This window comes from Dreissena polymorpha, chromosome 1 (genome assembly GCF_020536995.1).
Source record: "Dreissena polymorpha isolate Duluth1 chromosome 1, UMN_Dpol_1.0, whole genome shotgun sequence".
Taxonomy (NCBI): Eukaryota; Metazoa; Mollusca; class Bivalvia; order Myida; family Dreissenidae; genus Dreissena; species Dreissena polymorpha.
The window spans coordinates 3,037,764-3,056,455 of NC_068355.1; the positions used below are offsets into that span (position 1 = coordinate 3,037,764).

Consider the following 18,692-nt stretch of genomic DNA (forward strand, 5'->3'; position numbering starts at 1 on the left):
AGCACATACGTCGATAAGGTATCTGGTAAAAGCCTTCTAGCATATTTTTCAAAGTTTCAATCGACCCTGCCACAACGACCTTATCCCTTGAGTGGTCTTTATTGGCAGGCTGGACTGTATTTGAACAATCAATCTCATACCCAATATTTGAAAAAATTAATTAAGATTTAAGATTTAAATAAATTATTAACATGAATATGTATATTATCTTGACGCTGTTAATTTTATCATGGGTTCGGATTTGTGAAGAATGTTTACATCGATACTCTTCATTCCATTATTAAGAATTTATGAGGTGCACAGGCCTGATTCTGTTGAATCATGCAGATAATTACAGCGTATTTTGTTTCTTCAGTATGAAGTATCACAAGCCATGCAACTTGAAGCCATTATGCGCACAGTATTGCTTTTGAATACCAGAGATACGAGATTTCTTTTCTCGAAACGATGTCAAAGATTTTTACCAATATCCGGGCTCCAGTTATTCGACATATTGTTTTAACCTCTTAACCATCATTTTAAACATCTGCGACAAAATAAACGGTTAATTGGTAATACATAATAATAGACTCACTTCTTTTCAATGTATCACACCCTTCATCACCTAATCATTTTAGTCTCTGATTTCATCGAATTTCCACGAAAAAGTGTAGGCCGCGGCCTTAATTGCCGTCAGGAAGCTACGCATTACTAGGTGACTGTGACGGTCTGAAAATATGGTTTTATGAAAACAAATTTCAATAATTGCATCACAAAATCATTGATAGACAGTTATTTATGTTGTTTTTGTCTGATTAAATTATGGTTTGAGTGGTTGACTTAAAGTAAGAACGTTTTTATATAGTGCTACGATTTACCAATAACTAAAAATTAACCCATAACAATACATTAATGTATATAACACAAATTAAGATCTCTTTATAAAGTTAACCCCACCGCTGAATTCTCACAATAATAGACTTTTAATATGTGCTTGTGAAAAAAGACCAATATATTTAGCATATTGATCACACATAAATACACTGTGTTATAACATGTAAATGTTAAGCATTTTTAGATATGAAACGAACAAATTGGAAAATATATGTTCCTGTGCAACTATTAATAAACGTATGTTATGAGTGCCAGTAAGATGTGCATGTGGTGATTGGTGATTGAGATTTTCTTTGGTCTGTAAATGTCTCTGTGTATTCGTTTTATTTAGTAGTGTTTCAAGCACATGAGATGTACTTTGTCACACAACAATATATCAATCGATAACATTTGTAACAAAATTAACTACCCTTGAATGTGTGTTCCAGTCGTAAACGTCAATTAGATATACCATCGATTATCATCGTCTGGAGTTATATTTAAGATGAATAACATCTTGTTACTGTACCCATTTTGATACGTTCGGTTTAATTTATTTCTTACTCAAATAAACTTTTGTTTAAAGCAAACAATCGATAGACGTTGCTTTGTAACAATAATTTTATCTTGCAATTATTGCATTTACATTCTTACATCATTTTTCACCAGAACACCACAATAACAAGAGTCTCCCCAGAATTTGGACCCAGATCTGGTGGGACCATGATAACCTTGTATGGGGCCAACATTGGAATAGGGAACAAGCAGCTGGAAGTTTTTGAGATTGGAACAAATCCAATAAAAACTCCAATCTTTTACGAAACAAGGTGAGTTATCAATTAAATGTTTTATTGTTTAAATTAAAGGTTCTACATAATAATACCACTAGACGATCACATTTTAAAGAAGACAATTTACTAGAAACTGGGTTTAAGTGACTTGGAATAGGATCATAACGTCAATATTAAACATACAACTGGAAGTTAGAAATATACATGGACTTTTCCACATTGGATTTATAAGTGACGGTACGATATAATTGTCTCGATGTTAAATTCCATAAATTCGCATTTTCCCGCATCCCCACTAAAACAGGTGGCCGCCCAGTCACCGGGACTATAGCTGGATTTGTCAGAATAACCTATGCATCGAGAGTGCTTCGGATTATGGAACGGGAATTTAGTGTATGCTACGGCTGAAGAAAAATAAGTAAAGCTTATAGCAGAACTCCAATAGTACACGGATAACTATCTAAATGGGATAACATGTTAATATGTTACAGAAACGATGATGTTTTACTTATTTGTCAGTATTTGTGTTTATTAAATGCTTCAGTACGCGTCACACCAAACAACGAACATTTCTGATTGTTATGACTAACGTGGTTTCACCAATTCTCGCAAAGCGACATTTCTACCAAGCTTATCAAACTATAATTAGTAGCTCTTGCTTGAGATTTCGTGACAGAGCTGTATGCGTTTGCCTCTATTCGCATCAATGTACAAAGAAGGCAAACACTTTAAACAAATATTTTGTTAGATAGTATGCATCCATACTCTATTTTTTTACGAAAGCAAGTAACATTTAAAGTAACAGTTATGAGTTGTATATAAAGTTTCCATGTAGCATGTATTGAATATGTTTGTGTTTGACAGGGTGATAGTATAAAGTAAATATAATATCAATGTGAAGTTCTATTTATTTTGTCACGTATATGTAATTATCTTGTGATGTGTGGATTTTGGTTCTATCTGTAATATCAACGCAAGCATGCACGCGATACTGAAAAAAATAGCTTGGTGGTATACTTTGTTTGTATATCAATTAAAAAAAGAAAATAAGTTTAAAACGAAAAGAAAACAGACGGCGATGAAAACGTCCATTGATAAATCCGCCACGTCAAAGAATAGAAAAATGACAAAAGTAAAATAAAAAAAATTACATTCACGAAAGAAAGGTATTATCTCATGGTACTGATTGGAATAGCATTATTGACATCCTATCAAAATCCCTTGGTTTAGTCGTATCAGCGCGTTATTGTCCCCTACCGGTGAAACCGGAGGGGACTTATGGTTTGCGCTCTATCTGTCAGTCTGTCAGTCTGTCCGTCACACTTTTCTGGATCCTGTAATAACTTTAAAAATTCTTCATATTTTTTCATGAAACTTGAAACATGGATAGATGGCAATATGGAGATTATGCACGTCATTTCATTTTGTTCCTACGTCAAGAATTCTGGTTGCTATGGCAACATATATATACACTTCAACACCGTTATTTCGAAGTCGTCGGGACCGTTAAAAAAACTTCGGATTAACGATAATTCGAAATAAACATTTGACAGAAGACTTCTTTGATTCTGTAAAAATGAAACGTTGTGGAATTCGCATGGTTTTGTTACACGCTTACTTAAAAGCGTAAACTAGTCAGATAGCAAATAGATTTCCACTTGTAACAAACGGAGGAATAAAACGATTCTTTTTCTTGTTTTTATATTTGTCTAATTACAGAACATATAAAATATAAAGAATAGCACAAATTATCAGACATACATACATATGAATACATTTTCGGAAATGAAACATTTTTTTAACTAATACGCGATGTATCTCTGAACAACGGCGTTCGCGCAGACGACAAAGGTGTAATGATCGGCTTTTGACGCGCCACGACAAAGGTGTGAAAGTACGCACCGTATTTTGCAGTTTTGACTTCGGATTAAAGATTGATAATTAGGTGCGAATTATAATGTTGGGACCGACTGAATCACTTCGAATTAACGATTTCTTCGGTTTAACGAAGTTCGGATTAACAATGAAATTTTACATTAAACAAAGGAGAACCAAAATCGGGACCTGAAAAATACTTCGAAATAACGGTGACTTCGGATTATCGGTGTTCGAAATAAAGGTGTTGAAGTGTATATATATATATATATATATATATATATATATATATATATATATATATATATATATATATATATATACCAATACATAGTGCCAGTTACGCGGTCTCTGTAGTTTTCAGACTGTACTTACGAGGTCAATATAAAAAACGGGGTCTATATACAACCCCGCAATCTAGGCTCCTTTAATTACTATGAGGGGGGTGTAGGGGAGGTAATGCAATCAAATCTCACAATAAGGTCTTAAATCGAAAACCACAATCAGGTCTGAAATTGAAATTGTATATACCTCGCAAATAAGTTCGCTATATATTTCCTTGTATAAGACGTTAAATAAATGACGTATTTATATACAATAATTATAGTAGGTACCCCTATATACCTTAATTCGTGTTTATATCGGATAAAAAAGGGTATGGAGATACATGTATTTAAAGTGGGAACCCCATAACCTATTTCTAAATCAGAGACCCCGTAACTGGCCAAATGTGTGAATATATATATATATATATATATATATATATATATATATATATATATATATATATATATATACTGACAATGGTGGAGTTTCACCGGTAGGGGACCATATTGCTTGGCAATCTCTTGTTTTATGTTAATTTCAAAAACGTCTCGTTTGAACTTCGCATTGTATGAGTACCTTCCGCGCCCTAGGATGCATTACGTGAGGATTGCATGTACATCACTTCTACCAAATAAAATGTAATAAATAGGATTACAATAGATTTGGCCTATTCTATAATTGTATCTGCAATGTCCAGCTATTTATTATGTTTATGAATTATATCAGTTTTAAGAGGCTTTTTAATCTATTTTTAACTATGTTGTTGTAAATTTACCTTGCGGGCGAACTTAAAAAATCAATTTCATCTTCGGAGCCCATTTTTCAACAAACATTTAGTTCAAAATTTAAAACTATTGATAAATAACTTAGGCGTAGCGGTTAGAGCATCTGACTCACACAATAAATTCATTTGTTCAATTACTATTCGAGGTCACATTTGCTCAATGGTATAAAATGTGTTATTTTTAAGATAATTCAAATTATTGAGAAAACAATGCACACAAAAAAAACAATTTATACCAAATGAGCATACCACTACCTTTTATAAGTTACATGAATTTAATTTGGCATTAACGGCCATAAAACGCAATACTAAAATCACAGAGAAAAGTCCTTACGTTTAGAGGGGTCTCTTCAAAACGTCGTGAATTGGGATATAATTTGCATGATAATAACATTATAACGTAGAAAAAAGGCGCGGCAGAGGCCGACGCGTATCCTTACGCCGCATAGTCTTTAGATGTTATATTAAAAGGCAATTTTGGGTGGGCAAGGCCTATATTGGTGGGGCCCCGGGGTGGGTAATGTGGACATGGATGGTTGAGATAGACCGTGTTGTCATAAGAGATGTTCAGTATTAATTTGAAGTCAATTGGTGAATAAATGAAGAAGGTATATAGTTAAAGAATTAAAAATTTAAAGAAATTTTGGTACGAAAAAGAATTGGTTACAAAAAAATTTGGGTACGAAAAAAGTATGCCAAAAAAAGGTGAATAAATGAACAAGTTATGTTAAAAAAGAAAAAAAATTGTGTTCGAAAAAATATTTTGGTGCGAAAAAAATTGGGTACGAAAAAATTATGCCAAAAAAATGTGGGTACGAAAAAAAATTAAGGTACGAAAAAAACATTGGGCACGAAAACAAATGTGGGTACGAAAACAAATGTGGGTACGAAAAAAAATGTGGGTAAGAAAAAAATTTGGGTACGAAAAAATAAATTTGGGTACGAACAAAAATTTGGATACGAAACAAAAAATTTGCGTACGAAAAAAAAAAGTTGGATACGAAAAAAAAATTGGGTAGGAAAAAAATGGGTAGGAAAACAAATTGGGTACGAAACATTTTGGGTATGGAAAAAAAATTGGGGGTACGGGGAAGTAGTACCCGTAGACCTCTCGATAAATTTGAAATAGGACGGGAACCAAGCTGCCTTAACCTTTATCAATGGCCCTGGGGTGGGTTATGTGGACGTAGATGGTCGATATAGACCGTGTTGTCATAAGAGATGTTCAGTATTTATTTGAAGTCAATTGGTGAATAAATGAAGAAGTTATGTTTAAACAAAATTTTGAGTGGGCGTGGTTCTCCACCTTCTCCTCCTACACTATTAGAACTAGAACCTTGAAACTTACACACCTGGTAGCTATGAGCATATCTGCGGCGTTGCACTATTTGGAATATTGATCTGACCCCTGGGTCAAAAGTTATTATCATGTGCATGTTGTTAGTAAAATGAGTTTTTTTTCATTTTACCCATTTATTTACCCATAACCTTTGACCCCGGTGTCAGATCGAAATTCCGTCGCCCTCACCGTCGCACATATGCTCATAGCTACCATGTGTGTAAGTTTCAAGGTTCTAGTGCTAATAGTGTTGGAGGAGATAGTGGCCGAACGGACGGACAGAAAGCGGAGATCAATACAATATCCCCACGCTTTTTCCTAGTTCATTTATAATACGTTAAGAGAATCAAACACGTGTGCCAAAACAAGTGAAATGAACGGATTGTAAATAACCATTGTCCGATTTGTTTTGCTGCACAAGTCATTTGAAACATTTGTTTATAGATCCAGTTTTTACTCAAAGAAAATTATTATTATGTTAATAAATAGCAGTTGTTCAAAGAGGTTAGTTATCAACACTGATGTCGGTACTGTAAACACGCCATACTAACACAATTAAAGATTTGCAAGTTAATGATTCTCCTCATACATGTAATGCTTGTTATTACTGGAATGTTAGAAAAATAAAATTAATATTTTTCTGAAATAACAAATATGAAAGAGCAAGTGCATTTCTTGTTTTAAGCTTTTATCAATTTATGTGTGTTGCTTTTACACATTTTAGTGTCAATAGTGATGAATACGTTATTGTTGGAACAACACCAAACGCATCTATTATCGGCAATGCAAATTTTACGTTGTTATTGAACGGTGAAGAACATACTTTGGTTACATTCACGTTCTTGGAAGACCCTATTGTAGAGGATTTGGAACCAAGGCACGGATTTCTGAGGTAATCTATTTTATGGCTAAATATCAGCTGTTGTTTAAATCGCCGTTTAAAATACATGTGATGCGTATTCCCTGATAACCCTAAACATGTATTATATATACATGCGTTATAACATGGTATTATATATGTAATTCAGCGGAGGCACAGAATTGACAGTCACTGGAATGAATCTTACGAATGCTAACCGACCAGTTATATTTATCCGAAACGATACGCTGGTAAGGTTGTTTTCTTATTACTTTGAAAATTATCATCAACATTTTCCAGTTCAAGCTTAAACACAAACATAATTCCCACCGTGTTTCATCTAAAATACGTTCAATTTCACTAGATTCGCAATGATTTTGATCTTAAAATAAACTAGATATGATAGGAAAATGAGTCTTGTACGTAGAATTGCAACGAAATATTCGAACAAAGGGATTTATTTCCTTGGTAACACTCGGCTCGAAAACGAGAGCTAAAATAGGGATTTAGAGTCTGACGTAGCTGACGTCCTGTTACTATGTAATTTAAATACCGAACTTCAGGTTTGAATTTGAACGACAGGCACACTTGAATGTACTTGAAAACAGTTTCAGACATACTGTCATTTTCAAATGCACCTAATCCAACGCTCGTTTTTATGCTCCCCAAAAATTTATTTTCGGGGGAGCATATAGTCGCCGCTTCGTCCGTCCGTCCGTGTGTCCGTCCGTCCGTGCACAATTTTTGTCCGGGCTATTGCTCAGCAACTAATGACCGGAATTCAATGAAACTTTATGGGAAGCTTCTCTACCAAGAGGAGATGTGCATATTATCAGCGGGTTCTGGTCGGATGATTTTTCACAGAGTTACGGCCCTTTGAAATTTTCCATTAATTGTACATATAGTGCAATTCTTGTCCGGGCTATTTCTCAGCAACTAATGACCGGAATTCAATGAAACTTTATGGGAAGCTTCACTACCAAGAGGAGATGTGCATATTATCAGTGGGTTCTGGTCGAATGATTTTTAACAGAGTTACGGCCCTTTGAATTTTTCCATTAACTGTACATATAGTGCAATTCTTGTCCGGGCTATTTCTCAGCAACTAATGACCGGAATTCAATGAAACTTTATGGGAAGCTTCACTACCAAGAGAAGATGTGCATATTATCAGCGGGTTCTGGTCGGATGATTTTCCACAGAGTAATTGCCCTTTGAAAATTTCTATAAAAAAATTCTTGTCCCCCAACTACTGTGCCCTCAAGACGTTTCCTTTTATCTGAATTCCAATTCCAATTCTTTATTTCGTACATAAGGCCAGCGGCCCATATACAACATATAAACAACATAATATGCAATGGTTAGTCAAGGATAGAACATATTCGAATTAAGGAGATCTTATAAAATGACAATGTATTCTCAATGAATAAACATAGAGTAAATATGGAGGATCCACGCCGCATGCCTCTAGTTTGAGGCGTCCGATATGGGTTGTCCATATTTTGCATTTATAATATGACAGGATACATAATTCACAGTTGCATTAGACAAATACACTAAAACAAAACTGGTGCACATTGTTATAATTCTATAACTAACAAGCATCAACATCAAAACATTATTTGACATAAAATTGGCAAATATAAGTGCATGTTTATATGTCTACACAGTTTCTCACTACTATACGCGCATAATAAACAAAAAATGCAAAGTATATATAAGCAATGATGATGAGTTACTCTGTACCCTTCATGAATTCATCTCGTTGCATGAAAGCATAGTATATATACCTAAAATTGGCAAATATAAGTGCATGTTTATATGTCTACACAGTTTCTCATTACTATATGCGCATAATAAACAAAAAATGCAAAGTATATATAAGCAATGATGATGAGTTACTCTGTACCCTTCATGAATTCATCTCGTTGCATGAAAGCATAGTATATATATACATAGCTAGGTTACGGATTGTTGCCATATCTGTAGAGCAAAGTAAATTTATAAAATTGAAGTAGTGTTTGTTTTGTAAATAGTATTGAGGAATATATTTCTGACGAATACTTTCATACAATGGACAGATCAAAACAAAGTGGAATTCGTCTTCGACGACGATATAAAAGGCTAGTTTGGCGTTGGTAGCAACATTGCCCCTATTGAATATATAGTGCAATATTGTGACAAAAAAAACCTTTGGGGAGCATCACCCGTCTCCGACGGTTTCTTGTTTATGTATAATTATCAGTACCACATATACAGGACCAATCGAGATGACCTATGTTGCGAAGAATCCTGATATGAATTTGCTAAAATATGAAGCATATCAATTATGAAATACTTATATGAAATAATAATGTATGCAAGTCGCGTCGTTGAATAAATGAAGGGACAGCTGTCGGTAGCGTCTGGTTAACAACATATCGAAGCTAAATGGGTTCGAAATACCACTGTTAAATTGGGCGGCGGCGGCGTTTTGATAAACGGTGTCAGTGAGTTACAAAAGCTCATCAGCCGGATTCAGTCTGATCGCTCTACGAACGTTTTAGATTTAACTTTTACCATACAAATTTGATTGTCAAAATTATCGTTTGATTAAAAAGGCGACTAAGCGCGAACCTCACTGATGCCAAAAGGCGCCAAAGAAACGTTATCGACGCAATGGCTTTACATGCACTACCGGATAGTGGTTCCCGTTTTGACAGGATGCGGCAAATCGATTTGCATCGCTTTGACTCGTTCAATGGGCGGTTATTTCTATAATGTTTAATACTTCAATAATCGCCCTTCCGATTTACAATTACATCTTTAATACTCGTCCATAGGGACATTCGCGCGCACACTCGGGTTTATGACGACTCAAACGAAATACACGAAACACGCACGATACCGGTCAGGTACCATCACTACATTTTCTTCTAACACAACGTTAGAGGAACAACCCAACCTGACGACATCGACTTTTACGGTTTAAAACATATCATACGTCAAATACGCTTTCCCTATAACAGAACTTAATTTGTTTTTTACGAGTACTTTAAGACGAATGAATCTGATGTAATTACCTAAATTTTTATTAATGTAATTGATGTCATATTATTGAGGTTAGATGACCTCATTGATAAGCGATAGCGAAAGTACGCACGTCGTAGAAAGATGACCGGATATATACTCAATATAGTTCTTATGCATTGACTTAAAAAACAATCAGACAAAGGCGAATAATCAGATCATGTTTGAATCGAACTAATATATATTCTGTCATAATTTGTTGTTGAATAACCCATGATCACAAATATGCATGCGTGTGATCAAACAACTCGTGCAGTCATGCTATAATACTTTCGCATATATACTCCTAACCGTGGGTCAATCCAAATCAAACTATGGTATAAATTCAGTATTTCTTAATTGTACGATTTACAGACGGAAACGCCTTGCATATTGAAGGATACAACAACCGCATATTGCAAAGTTCCAGAGGCTCCTGGTTGGATTGAGCAAACAATTAATTCTTCACGTGGAAAACGAGCGGCAGCATGCGTTGGATGCCACGAAGTAGAGATAGTTGTTAAACTAGACGGAGTTGAGAGAAGTTTTAATTTGAAATACTACCACGACCCGGCATTGTCCACGTTCAACAACGGTCTGCAGCTGTTTAGTGTAGAACAGCAATACCTGACAATTGAAGTATGTTGGTAATGGGAAGAAATATTTAAAAGATTCAAAATTGGAAAAGTCTTGACTTACAACTAAGTATTGATATTCATATTAATTTGAATTGTCGGTCATTGAAGACATCAAATAAATGATGACTTTTTATAAATAAAAATTGTATTAACTTAAGAACATGGTAAAGTAACAAAACCAGGTTTTCAAATATTTACTTCTGAAGAAACTAGCAATCCTAAACTAGGTGTGAAGTTAGCTACCCACACACAACATGGCATCGCATATACATCCATTAAATGGATACAGTAGAAAACGTTTTTCTAGCTTAAAAACCGGTGACTTTATCCTTGACCGAACATGATGCCTTAAATACAGACCACATATTGCTATATGTCTAGGTGTAAGCCATCTACCTACACATTATTAAAGTGCAATAGATTCATGTAAACTCACGTTAGTAAAAGAAATCTCGACACCAGCAGCCCCCAAAACAGCCTCAATCTAGATGCAGGCTTGAGCCAAAGTTTCATAAATCATGGTTAATCCAAACTAAAATTATTTACCGAACACCATCGCTTTTATATCCCCAAATATAATCCTTAACTTGGTATGCATTGAGCCTATCTACACTTTGAATGCCAATTCAGTACATCTATGTAACCTGAGTTTGTTTTCTCGGATACCGTTTACATGGGACCGTGCTCTGTGAAAATGGGGTTTAATGAATGTGCGTAAAATGTCGTCCCAGATAAGCCTGTGCATTCCACACAGGCTAATCAGGGACGACAATTTCTGCTTTACGGTATTTTTTGTTTAAAGAATGTCTCTTCTTAGCAAAAATCTAGTTTAGGCGGAGAGTGTCCTCCTTGCGAACTGCACAAGCCAATCTGGGACAACACTATTTGCACATGCATTAAACCCCATTTTCACAAGGCACGGCCCATATATTTGTTTTGCAATTCTGACAATGACCTAAATCCAAATAGCCATGTATACAATCCCATGCCGCGATTGCATACAGACTTGCAATATCCAACGTTTTAACAAAATTCTGTGTTGCAAACTGAAGTACTTAATGCTTAAGCTCCCAAAATGCAAGGGCCTATACTTCTTGAATCTAATAATCTGTTGTTTTTTTCAACGTGATTGAAAACTTGATAAAACAATTTTCATGCAGTTGAGCATTTTTATAACACATCTTTTATTTCAGGGAAATAACTTACAACTTCTTGCAGCTACCGATGTGAACATAACAATTGGCATAGCAGAGTGTCGGATAGTTGAGATACAAACAAACTTCATGAGATGCGCGGCACCCCGGGAGCAGCCGGCACCGGGCATTCCAGGGGCGGAATATCCGGAAGTCAACGTAATGCATCCGTGAAATCAATTAAGCTTCGCCTTGGGAAAACCGGGCATAATGCACGCGCGTAAAGTGTCGTCCCGGATTAGAATATGCAGGGACGATAATTACCCCTTTTATGGTATTTTTATGTTCCCCATATATATATATATATATATATATATAATATGGGGAGCATATAGTTGCCAGTTTGTACTTCCGTACTTCCGTACTTCCTTTCGTCACACTTTTGTTTACAGTTTATTATAGGGCCTTCAATATTTTTCCGATCTCTTACGTATTTGGCATGTAGGTACCTTGCATGGGTCTCTACCTTTTTGACGAGGTTTGACGTCACTGGGGTCAAGGTCAAGGTCACCGAGGCTAATAATAGATTTCCTGTCACATTTTTGTTACAGTTTGTCATAGCGCCTTCAATATTTTACCAATTTCGTACATATTTGGCATGTAGGTGCCTTGCATGGACCTCTACCTTTTGATGAGGTTTGACGTCACTGGGGTCAAGGTCACCGAGGCTAATAATAGATTTTCCGTTGCACTTTTGTTACAGTTTCTCATAGCGCCTTCAATATTTTACCGATCTCTTACATATTTGGCTTGTAGGAACCTTGCATGGACCTCTACCTTTTGATGAGGTTTGACGTAACTGGGATCAAGGTCAAGGTCACCGAGGCTAATAAAAGATTGTCCGTCACTTTTTTGTTGCAGTTTCTCATAGCGCCTTCAATACTTTACCGATCTCTTAAGTATTTGGCATGTAGGTAACTTGCATGGGCCTCTACCTTTTGATAAGGTTTGAGGTCACTGGGGTCAAGGGGTCAAGGTCACCAAGGCTAATAATAGATTTTCCATCACACTTTTGTTACAGTTTCTCAAAGCGCTTTCAATATTTTACTGATCTCTTACATATTTGGCATGTTGGTACCTTGCATGGACCTCTACCGTTTGATGAGGTTTGACGTCACTGGGGTCAAGGTTAAGGTCACCGAGGCTAATAATAGATTTTCTCAAGGTCACACTTTTTTCCACCAATAACCCAAATATCGACAAAGCATCATCGGGGAGCATCCATCAGTTTTACTGATATCCTTTTTCGTTTAAAATTCAGTCTCGTCAAAAATCAATTTAAGGCGGAAAGTGTGCGGACTGCACAAGCAAATCAGGACGAAACTTCACGTACGTTCATCAAACCCCGTTTTCCCAAAGCGAGCCCCAAATGTTACAGGGCAGAAAGTGGTATTTGATACGGGGATTTTTTAAATTTGTTTTCGAAACATACTTAGAAAATCATTTTATTAAATGTCATTTTACAAGCATCATTATCATATTAAACAATATCAAATTGAGCACATCCTATTCATAAAATGGCTATCTTACGAGGATTTTTTTTAAACATTTTCAATAATACGAGCAAGCTATGGGAATTTAGGTTTTTGCATCCGTTGACGGTAAAAATGATCCGTATATATTATAAATTATATTACAAGCGAAGCATGTGTTTCTTTTGTCGATCCATCCAGGTTACCATAGGCAACTACCAGCAGTCGTTGGGTCAACTACAATACGAGAAGGAACTCAACAGAATCGTGCTCATAGCGGCAGCTTCGGCAGGGGGCGCCACCTTTCTTTTTGTGTTAGGTTAGTGCTTTGGTGTTTTAAAATCAACTTAATCATGGTGTCATTATATCAATGTTACGCTTGTTGAAAACCGTGTTTGGATATAAAAGCCTGTATAGGAAATAATTTCGATCTGTAACATTGTTCAAGTAGGACGTTTATTGAATGCACAAGTATGTGTATATTGTATTACACTTATGTTCAGATAGTTGTCGAGTTTAAATTTAAAATAGCAAACATAATTGGTCTCGTTGTGAAGTTGCTATCGAACACCACAAAGTATGTCGTGTTACAATAACAAAACAATACAGAAAAGATATGCCCCTTTAGTAAAGGTAATTCTCACAATAACAACCAATGCCATAAAAACAAGGAAAACAAAACATAGCCTCTATGTTTTGGCAAACAATCTGTGAAAATGTAGATCTAAAATCGTAACAAAGATCATATAAACAATATATCACGACATAAGTTATGAACCGCATTCATAATAGTTATAAATACTGAAAAAAAGATGAACAACACTTATACGCATTTAATCACGGGTATATAATATTATGATTAGAGGGACGAACCCTCTTGACCAGTTTTGCTTAAAAAAAAACATTGAAAGTTAACCCATTTGTGCCTAGCGCGTAGAAAAAAGGCCTTGGCAAACAGCGTAGACCCAGATGAGACGCCACATGATGCGGCGTCTCATCAGGGTCTGCGCTGTTTGCTTAAAGGAATTTCTGTAAGAAATATTCTAAATATAGAAATAAATATACTAGACACCCCTAATTTTGGAAATAAATTGATCCAATTTAGATGGATGGGAGAGTCCAGGCATAAATGGGTAAATATTCACAGTTGCAGACATTTAGATAACTTTTTTTAACGTGATAAACACAGCGATGCTGATCATATGCCGTAAAGTCAGACAGGTTGGATCAAAAGCGAAGAAGCTGAAACGAGATCTCAACAATCTTGAATTGGAAATAAAGACCGTAGCTAGACAAGGTACTGTTTAGTAGATCACTGTCCGGTTCTTTAACATTTATATTCAATATTTTAAAATAGTCGAATAGGATTTTTACTTAATTCAACTTCACACATTATGAGAAATTAATATATAAAGAAGTGAAACTCCAGCTGCTGGAAAACCTCTTTAAAAAAACGATAACTTATACTGCATTGCACTGTTTTGCTTACTGAGTTGTACTTTTATTACTTTTTAGTTCAAATTGTGTCAAATGAAGTTACATTGACATACATGTATATATCTCGAGGTCAACAGAACGTTGTTTTATAGCGAAAACATGTTACATGCTCGTATTGATAAATGAAAGCACACTGTATAATGCGAATATGCATTTCAGAATTTTTAGATATGCAAACCTCGATGTCGTTAGTTAATCGACAGCTTATCGAGAAGGGATTCCCATTCAAGCCCTACCAGAGCTTTGCTTGCACCGCGTTGTTTGGAATAGAACATTTGCCCCCTGACACAAATGTAAGTATTCCAAAAGTATTGTGTTTTATGCGTTACCATATAATGACCTGATCATTTGATTGACGTGCTTACAGTTTGATTTTTTATAAACAAAACAGTCAAACTTGGTAATTGTTCTGGACAAATTATCTCACAATAATGTAAGAGGCGACATGCAGACATGCCTAGCTGGCCTCAAATGACATGGCATATATCAATTTAGTAGTGAGTTCACCAATTGTGATTTGTATTGATTGGTTTAAAATATAATCAAATAATAACATTTTGCAATTGATCATCTGTCAATCCTAGACAACAGCATTTGAAAAACAGAAATAATAGCAGCACAATCTTTCTCGTCTACTGACATATTGGCATTTAATCATTTGAAGAACGAAATATTGTCAATTTTTAAAACGCAAATCAACTGCTCTTGTTAATACCAGATGCTGCTGTGTTATTGCATAAATAACGGTTTGTGTAAATACATTGCATACATCTGCCATTTGTTCAACACGTCGATTAATTGAGCCTTGTTCTGATAAAACTGTGCTTAATGCATGTGCGTAAAGTGTCGTCCCTGATTAGCCTGTGCGGAATGTGCGTTAAGTGTCGTCCCTGATTAGCCTGTGCGGAATGTGCGTAAAGTGTCGTCCCTGATTAGCCTGTGCGGAATGTGTGTAAAGTGTCGTCCCTGATTAGCCTGTGCGGAATGTGCGTAAAGTGTCGTCCCTGATTAGCCTGTGCGGAATGTGCTTAAAGTGTCGACCCTGATTAGCCTGTGCGGAATGTGCGTAAAGTGTCGTCCCAGATTAGCCTGTGCAGTCCGCAAAGAATAATCAGGGACGATACTTTCCGCCTAAATTGGATTTTTTAACAAGAGACATCATTTAAACGAAAAATGTCATAAAAGCGGAAAGTGTCGTCCCTGATTAGCCTGTGCGGACACTTTACGCACATGCATTATGCCCAGTTTTCTCAGAACACGACTCAATAGAGTCTTGTTCTGATAAAACTGGGCTTATTTCATGTGCGTCAAGTATCATCCCAGATTAGCCTGTGCAGTCCGCGCCTGTGCAGTCCGCAACTGAATTTTGTTTAAAAGACACTTCATATCAACTCAAAATTCCAAAAATGCGGACGTTCTCGCTCCCGTGTACGGTGCGGACTGCACATGCCAAACTGGGACGACACTTACGCATAGGCATTATGTACCGTTTTCCGAGGAGCTTCAATTATAGTTACTGAATTATATACACAGATTCCTGACGATGTTCAATGGACTGGACCCCTGCAATCATTTGAAGTGCTTCTTGGGAACAAATTGTTCCTGGCATCTCTTATCGGAACCATGGAGAAACAGAGAAGCTTCTTTATACGAGAAAAGTACGAGTACAATGTGTGCATCAAAAATGCCTTAGCAAGCTTTTGCAGTAATGATTTTGTTTATATACGTATGAAATGTAATGTCTTCATAACTATGTAAAAAGTATACATTTACTTAGAGATGTTCCATTTACTTTATTCCGAAATCAATAATTAACTATTACAATTCATCAAACATCATTATGTAAAAAGTTTACATATATTAAGAGATTTTCCAGTTACTCTATCTCGAAATTTCTGATTTTTTTTATAAGTATGAAATGTAATGACTTTTTAATAATGTAAAGAGTATATGTTTACTTAGAGATTTTCCAGTCTCTTAATTCTGAAATCAATAACTATTATAATTCATGACTTTGTATCAATGTGTTGTCTTAATGAGTTACCTTCGGAAAATAAAGAGATTATTATTATTATTATTATTATATCAAACATGTGTTTTTAGCGTTTAATATTTACTCTAAGCATTCATTTCTCGTTATTTTGCAGGTCAAACCTTGCCAGCAATCTATGCTTGATAATGATGGGCCGAATGGACTACTTACATGAGTTAGTATGCTTAATGCGTTAACACTCAAATAAATGATTATTATGCTCCCCCAAAATAAATTTTGGGGGGAGCATATAGTCGCCGCTTCGTCTGTCCGTCCGCCCGTGCGTCCGTCCGTCCGTGCACAATTTTTGTCCGGGCTTTTTCTCAGCAACTAATTACCGGAATTCAATGAAACTTTATGGGAAGTTTCACTACAAAGAGGAGATGTGCATTTTATCAGCGGGTTCTTGTCGGATGATTTTTCACAGAGGAATGGCCCTTTGAAATTTTCCATTAACTGTACATATAGTGCAATTCTTGTCCGGGCTATTTCTCAGCAACTAATCACCGGAATTCAATGAAACTTTATGGGAAGCTTCACTACAAAGAGGAGATGTGCATATTATCAGCGGGTTCTGGTCGGATGATTTTTCACAGAGTTATGGCCCTTTGAAATTTTCTATTAACTGTACATATAGTGCAATTCTTGTCCGGGCTATTTCTCAGCAACTAATGACCGGAATTCAATGAAACTTTATGGGAAGCTTCACTACTAACAGGAGATGTGCATATTATCAGCGGGTTCTGGTCGGATGTTTTTTTACAGAGTTATGGCCCTTTGAAATTTTCCATTAACTGTACATATAGTGCAATTCTTGTCCGGGCTATTTCTCAGCAACTAATGACCGGAATTCAATGAAACTTTATGGGAAGCTTCACTACCAAGAGGAGATGTGCATATTATCAGCGGGTTCTCGTCGGATAATTTTTCAGAGAGTTATGGCCCTTTGAAATTTGGTCACTTTGCGCACATATATTAAACCCCGTTTTCCCAGGCCGCGGCTCAACTCTTATGTTATCGCGTGTGGCAAAGCATCATGCGCATATATCTTTCGTAAATCGGATGACGGTATAATACATGTTTGTTATAGCATTTCGCTCTTATAACACATTAGTTAAAAATAAGTTATTGTCGTTTGACGTCAGTAAGCATTCTTACGCAGTACTACACTTTTTTCAGATAATTATTTTATACGCAGGAAACGTGACGTATATCACAGATAATAATCACTAAACAAAGCAACGATGTGCGAAAACAGCGTTGATTGAATGTGTATAAACGTCAATTTTACACATTACATACGCGTTGTTAAAATGAAATTCTATCACCATGTGTCAGTTTAATAAGCGTTGTTCATTTGACTAATTTAATCGCATTTTCTTTTTGTTTAGAGTGATCGAGGACCTATTGACCAACCGTGTGCAGGAAACAAGTGGAAAACGTGCAATGAAAACACTGTTCCGACGGTACAGCTTCCGTCTTTGTTGCAATGCATAATATATGATCATATATCATCCCATATTTACTTTTGACGTCTGCACAGGCTATGCAGGGACGACACTTTCCGCTTAAATGGAATTTTTCGTTCAAAGGAAGTCTATTCTAAACCATACTCCTTTTTAGTCGAAAAGTATCGTCCATGAATAGCAAGTGCGGACTGCTCGAGCTAATCTGGGACGACGTTTTACGCAGATGCATTAAATCCAGTTTCCCAGACAGCTGTCATATACAATACCATTCTCCATGATTGAATTGTCTTTGTAATATACTTGTTTGTTGTGTTAGTAGGAGTTATCAATCTGTTCTTGTGTTGCAGATGTGACGGTATTACAGAGAAATTGCTCAGTAATTGGTTACTGCTTTGCTTACATCCCCATCTGACGGTACATATTTAGTTTACATTATAGATATATGCCTAGTGTGTATGTTTGGATACTGACATTAATTCAAACATAACAGATTATCATTATCATTTTTTTCCTCGA

General features: G+C 35.9%; 1 protein-coding gene across 1 annotated transcript in view; it reads left to right on the forward strand.

The window, feature by feature from the left end:
- LOC127864896 (plexin-B1-like) overlaps positions 1-18,692 on the forward strand; it is a 58,761-nt gene that overhangs the window by 29,492 nt on the left and 10,577 nt on the right. Inside the window, exons 2-10 of the mRNA XM_052404786.1 lie at positions 10,251-10,514; positions 11,707-11,865; positions 13,380-13,497; positions 14,368-14,475; positions 14,835-14,968; positions 16,209-16,333; positions 16,823-16,882; positions 18,099-18,173; positions 18,524-18,590. Of these exons, the coding sequence (XP_052260746.1) occupies positions 10,251-10,514; positions 11,707-11,865; positions 13,380-13,497; positions 14,368-14,475; positions 14,835-14,968; positions 16,209-16,333; positions 16,823-16,882; positions 18,099-18,173; positions 18,524-18,590 (1,110 nt within the window). The remainder of the gene's footprint in view (positions 1-10,250; positions 10,515-11,706; positions 11,866-13,379; positions 13,498-14,367; positions 14,476-14,834; positions 14,969-16,208; positions 16,334-16,822; positions 16,883-18,098; positions 18,174-18,523; positions 18,591-18,692) is intronic.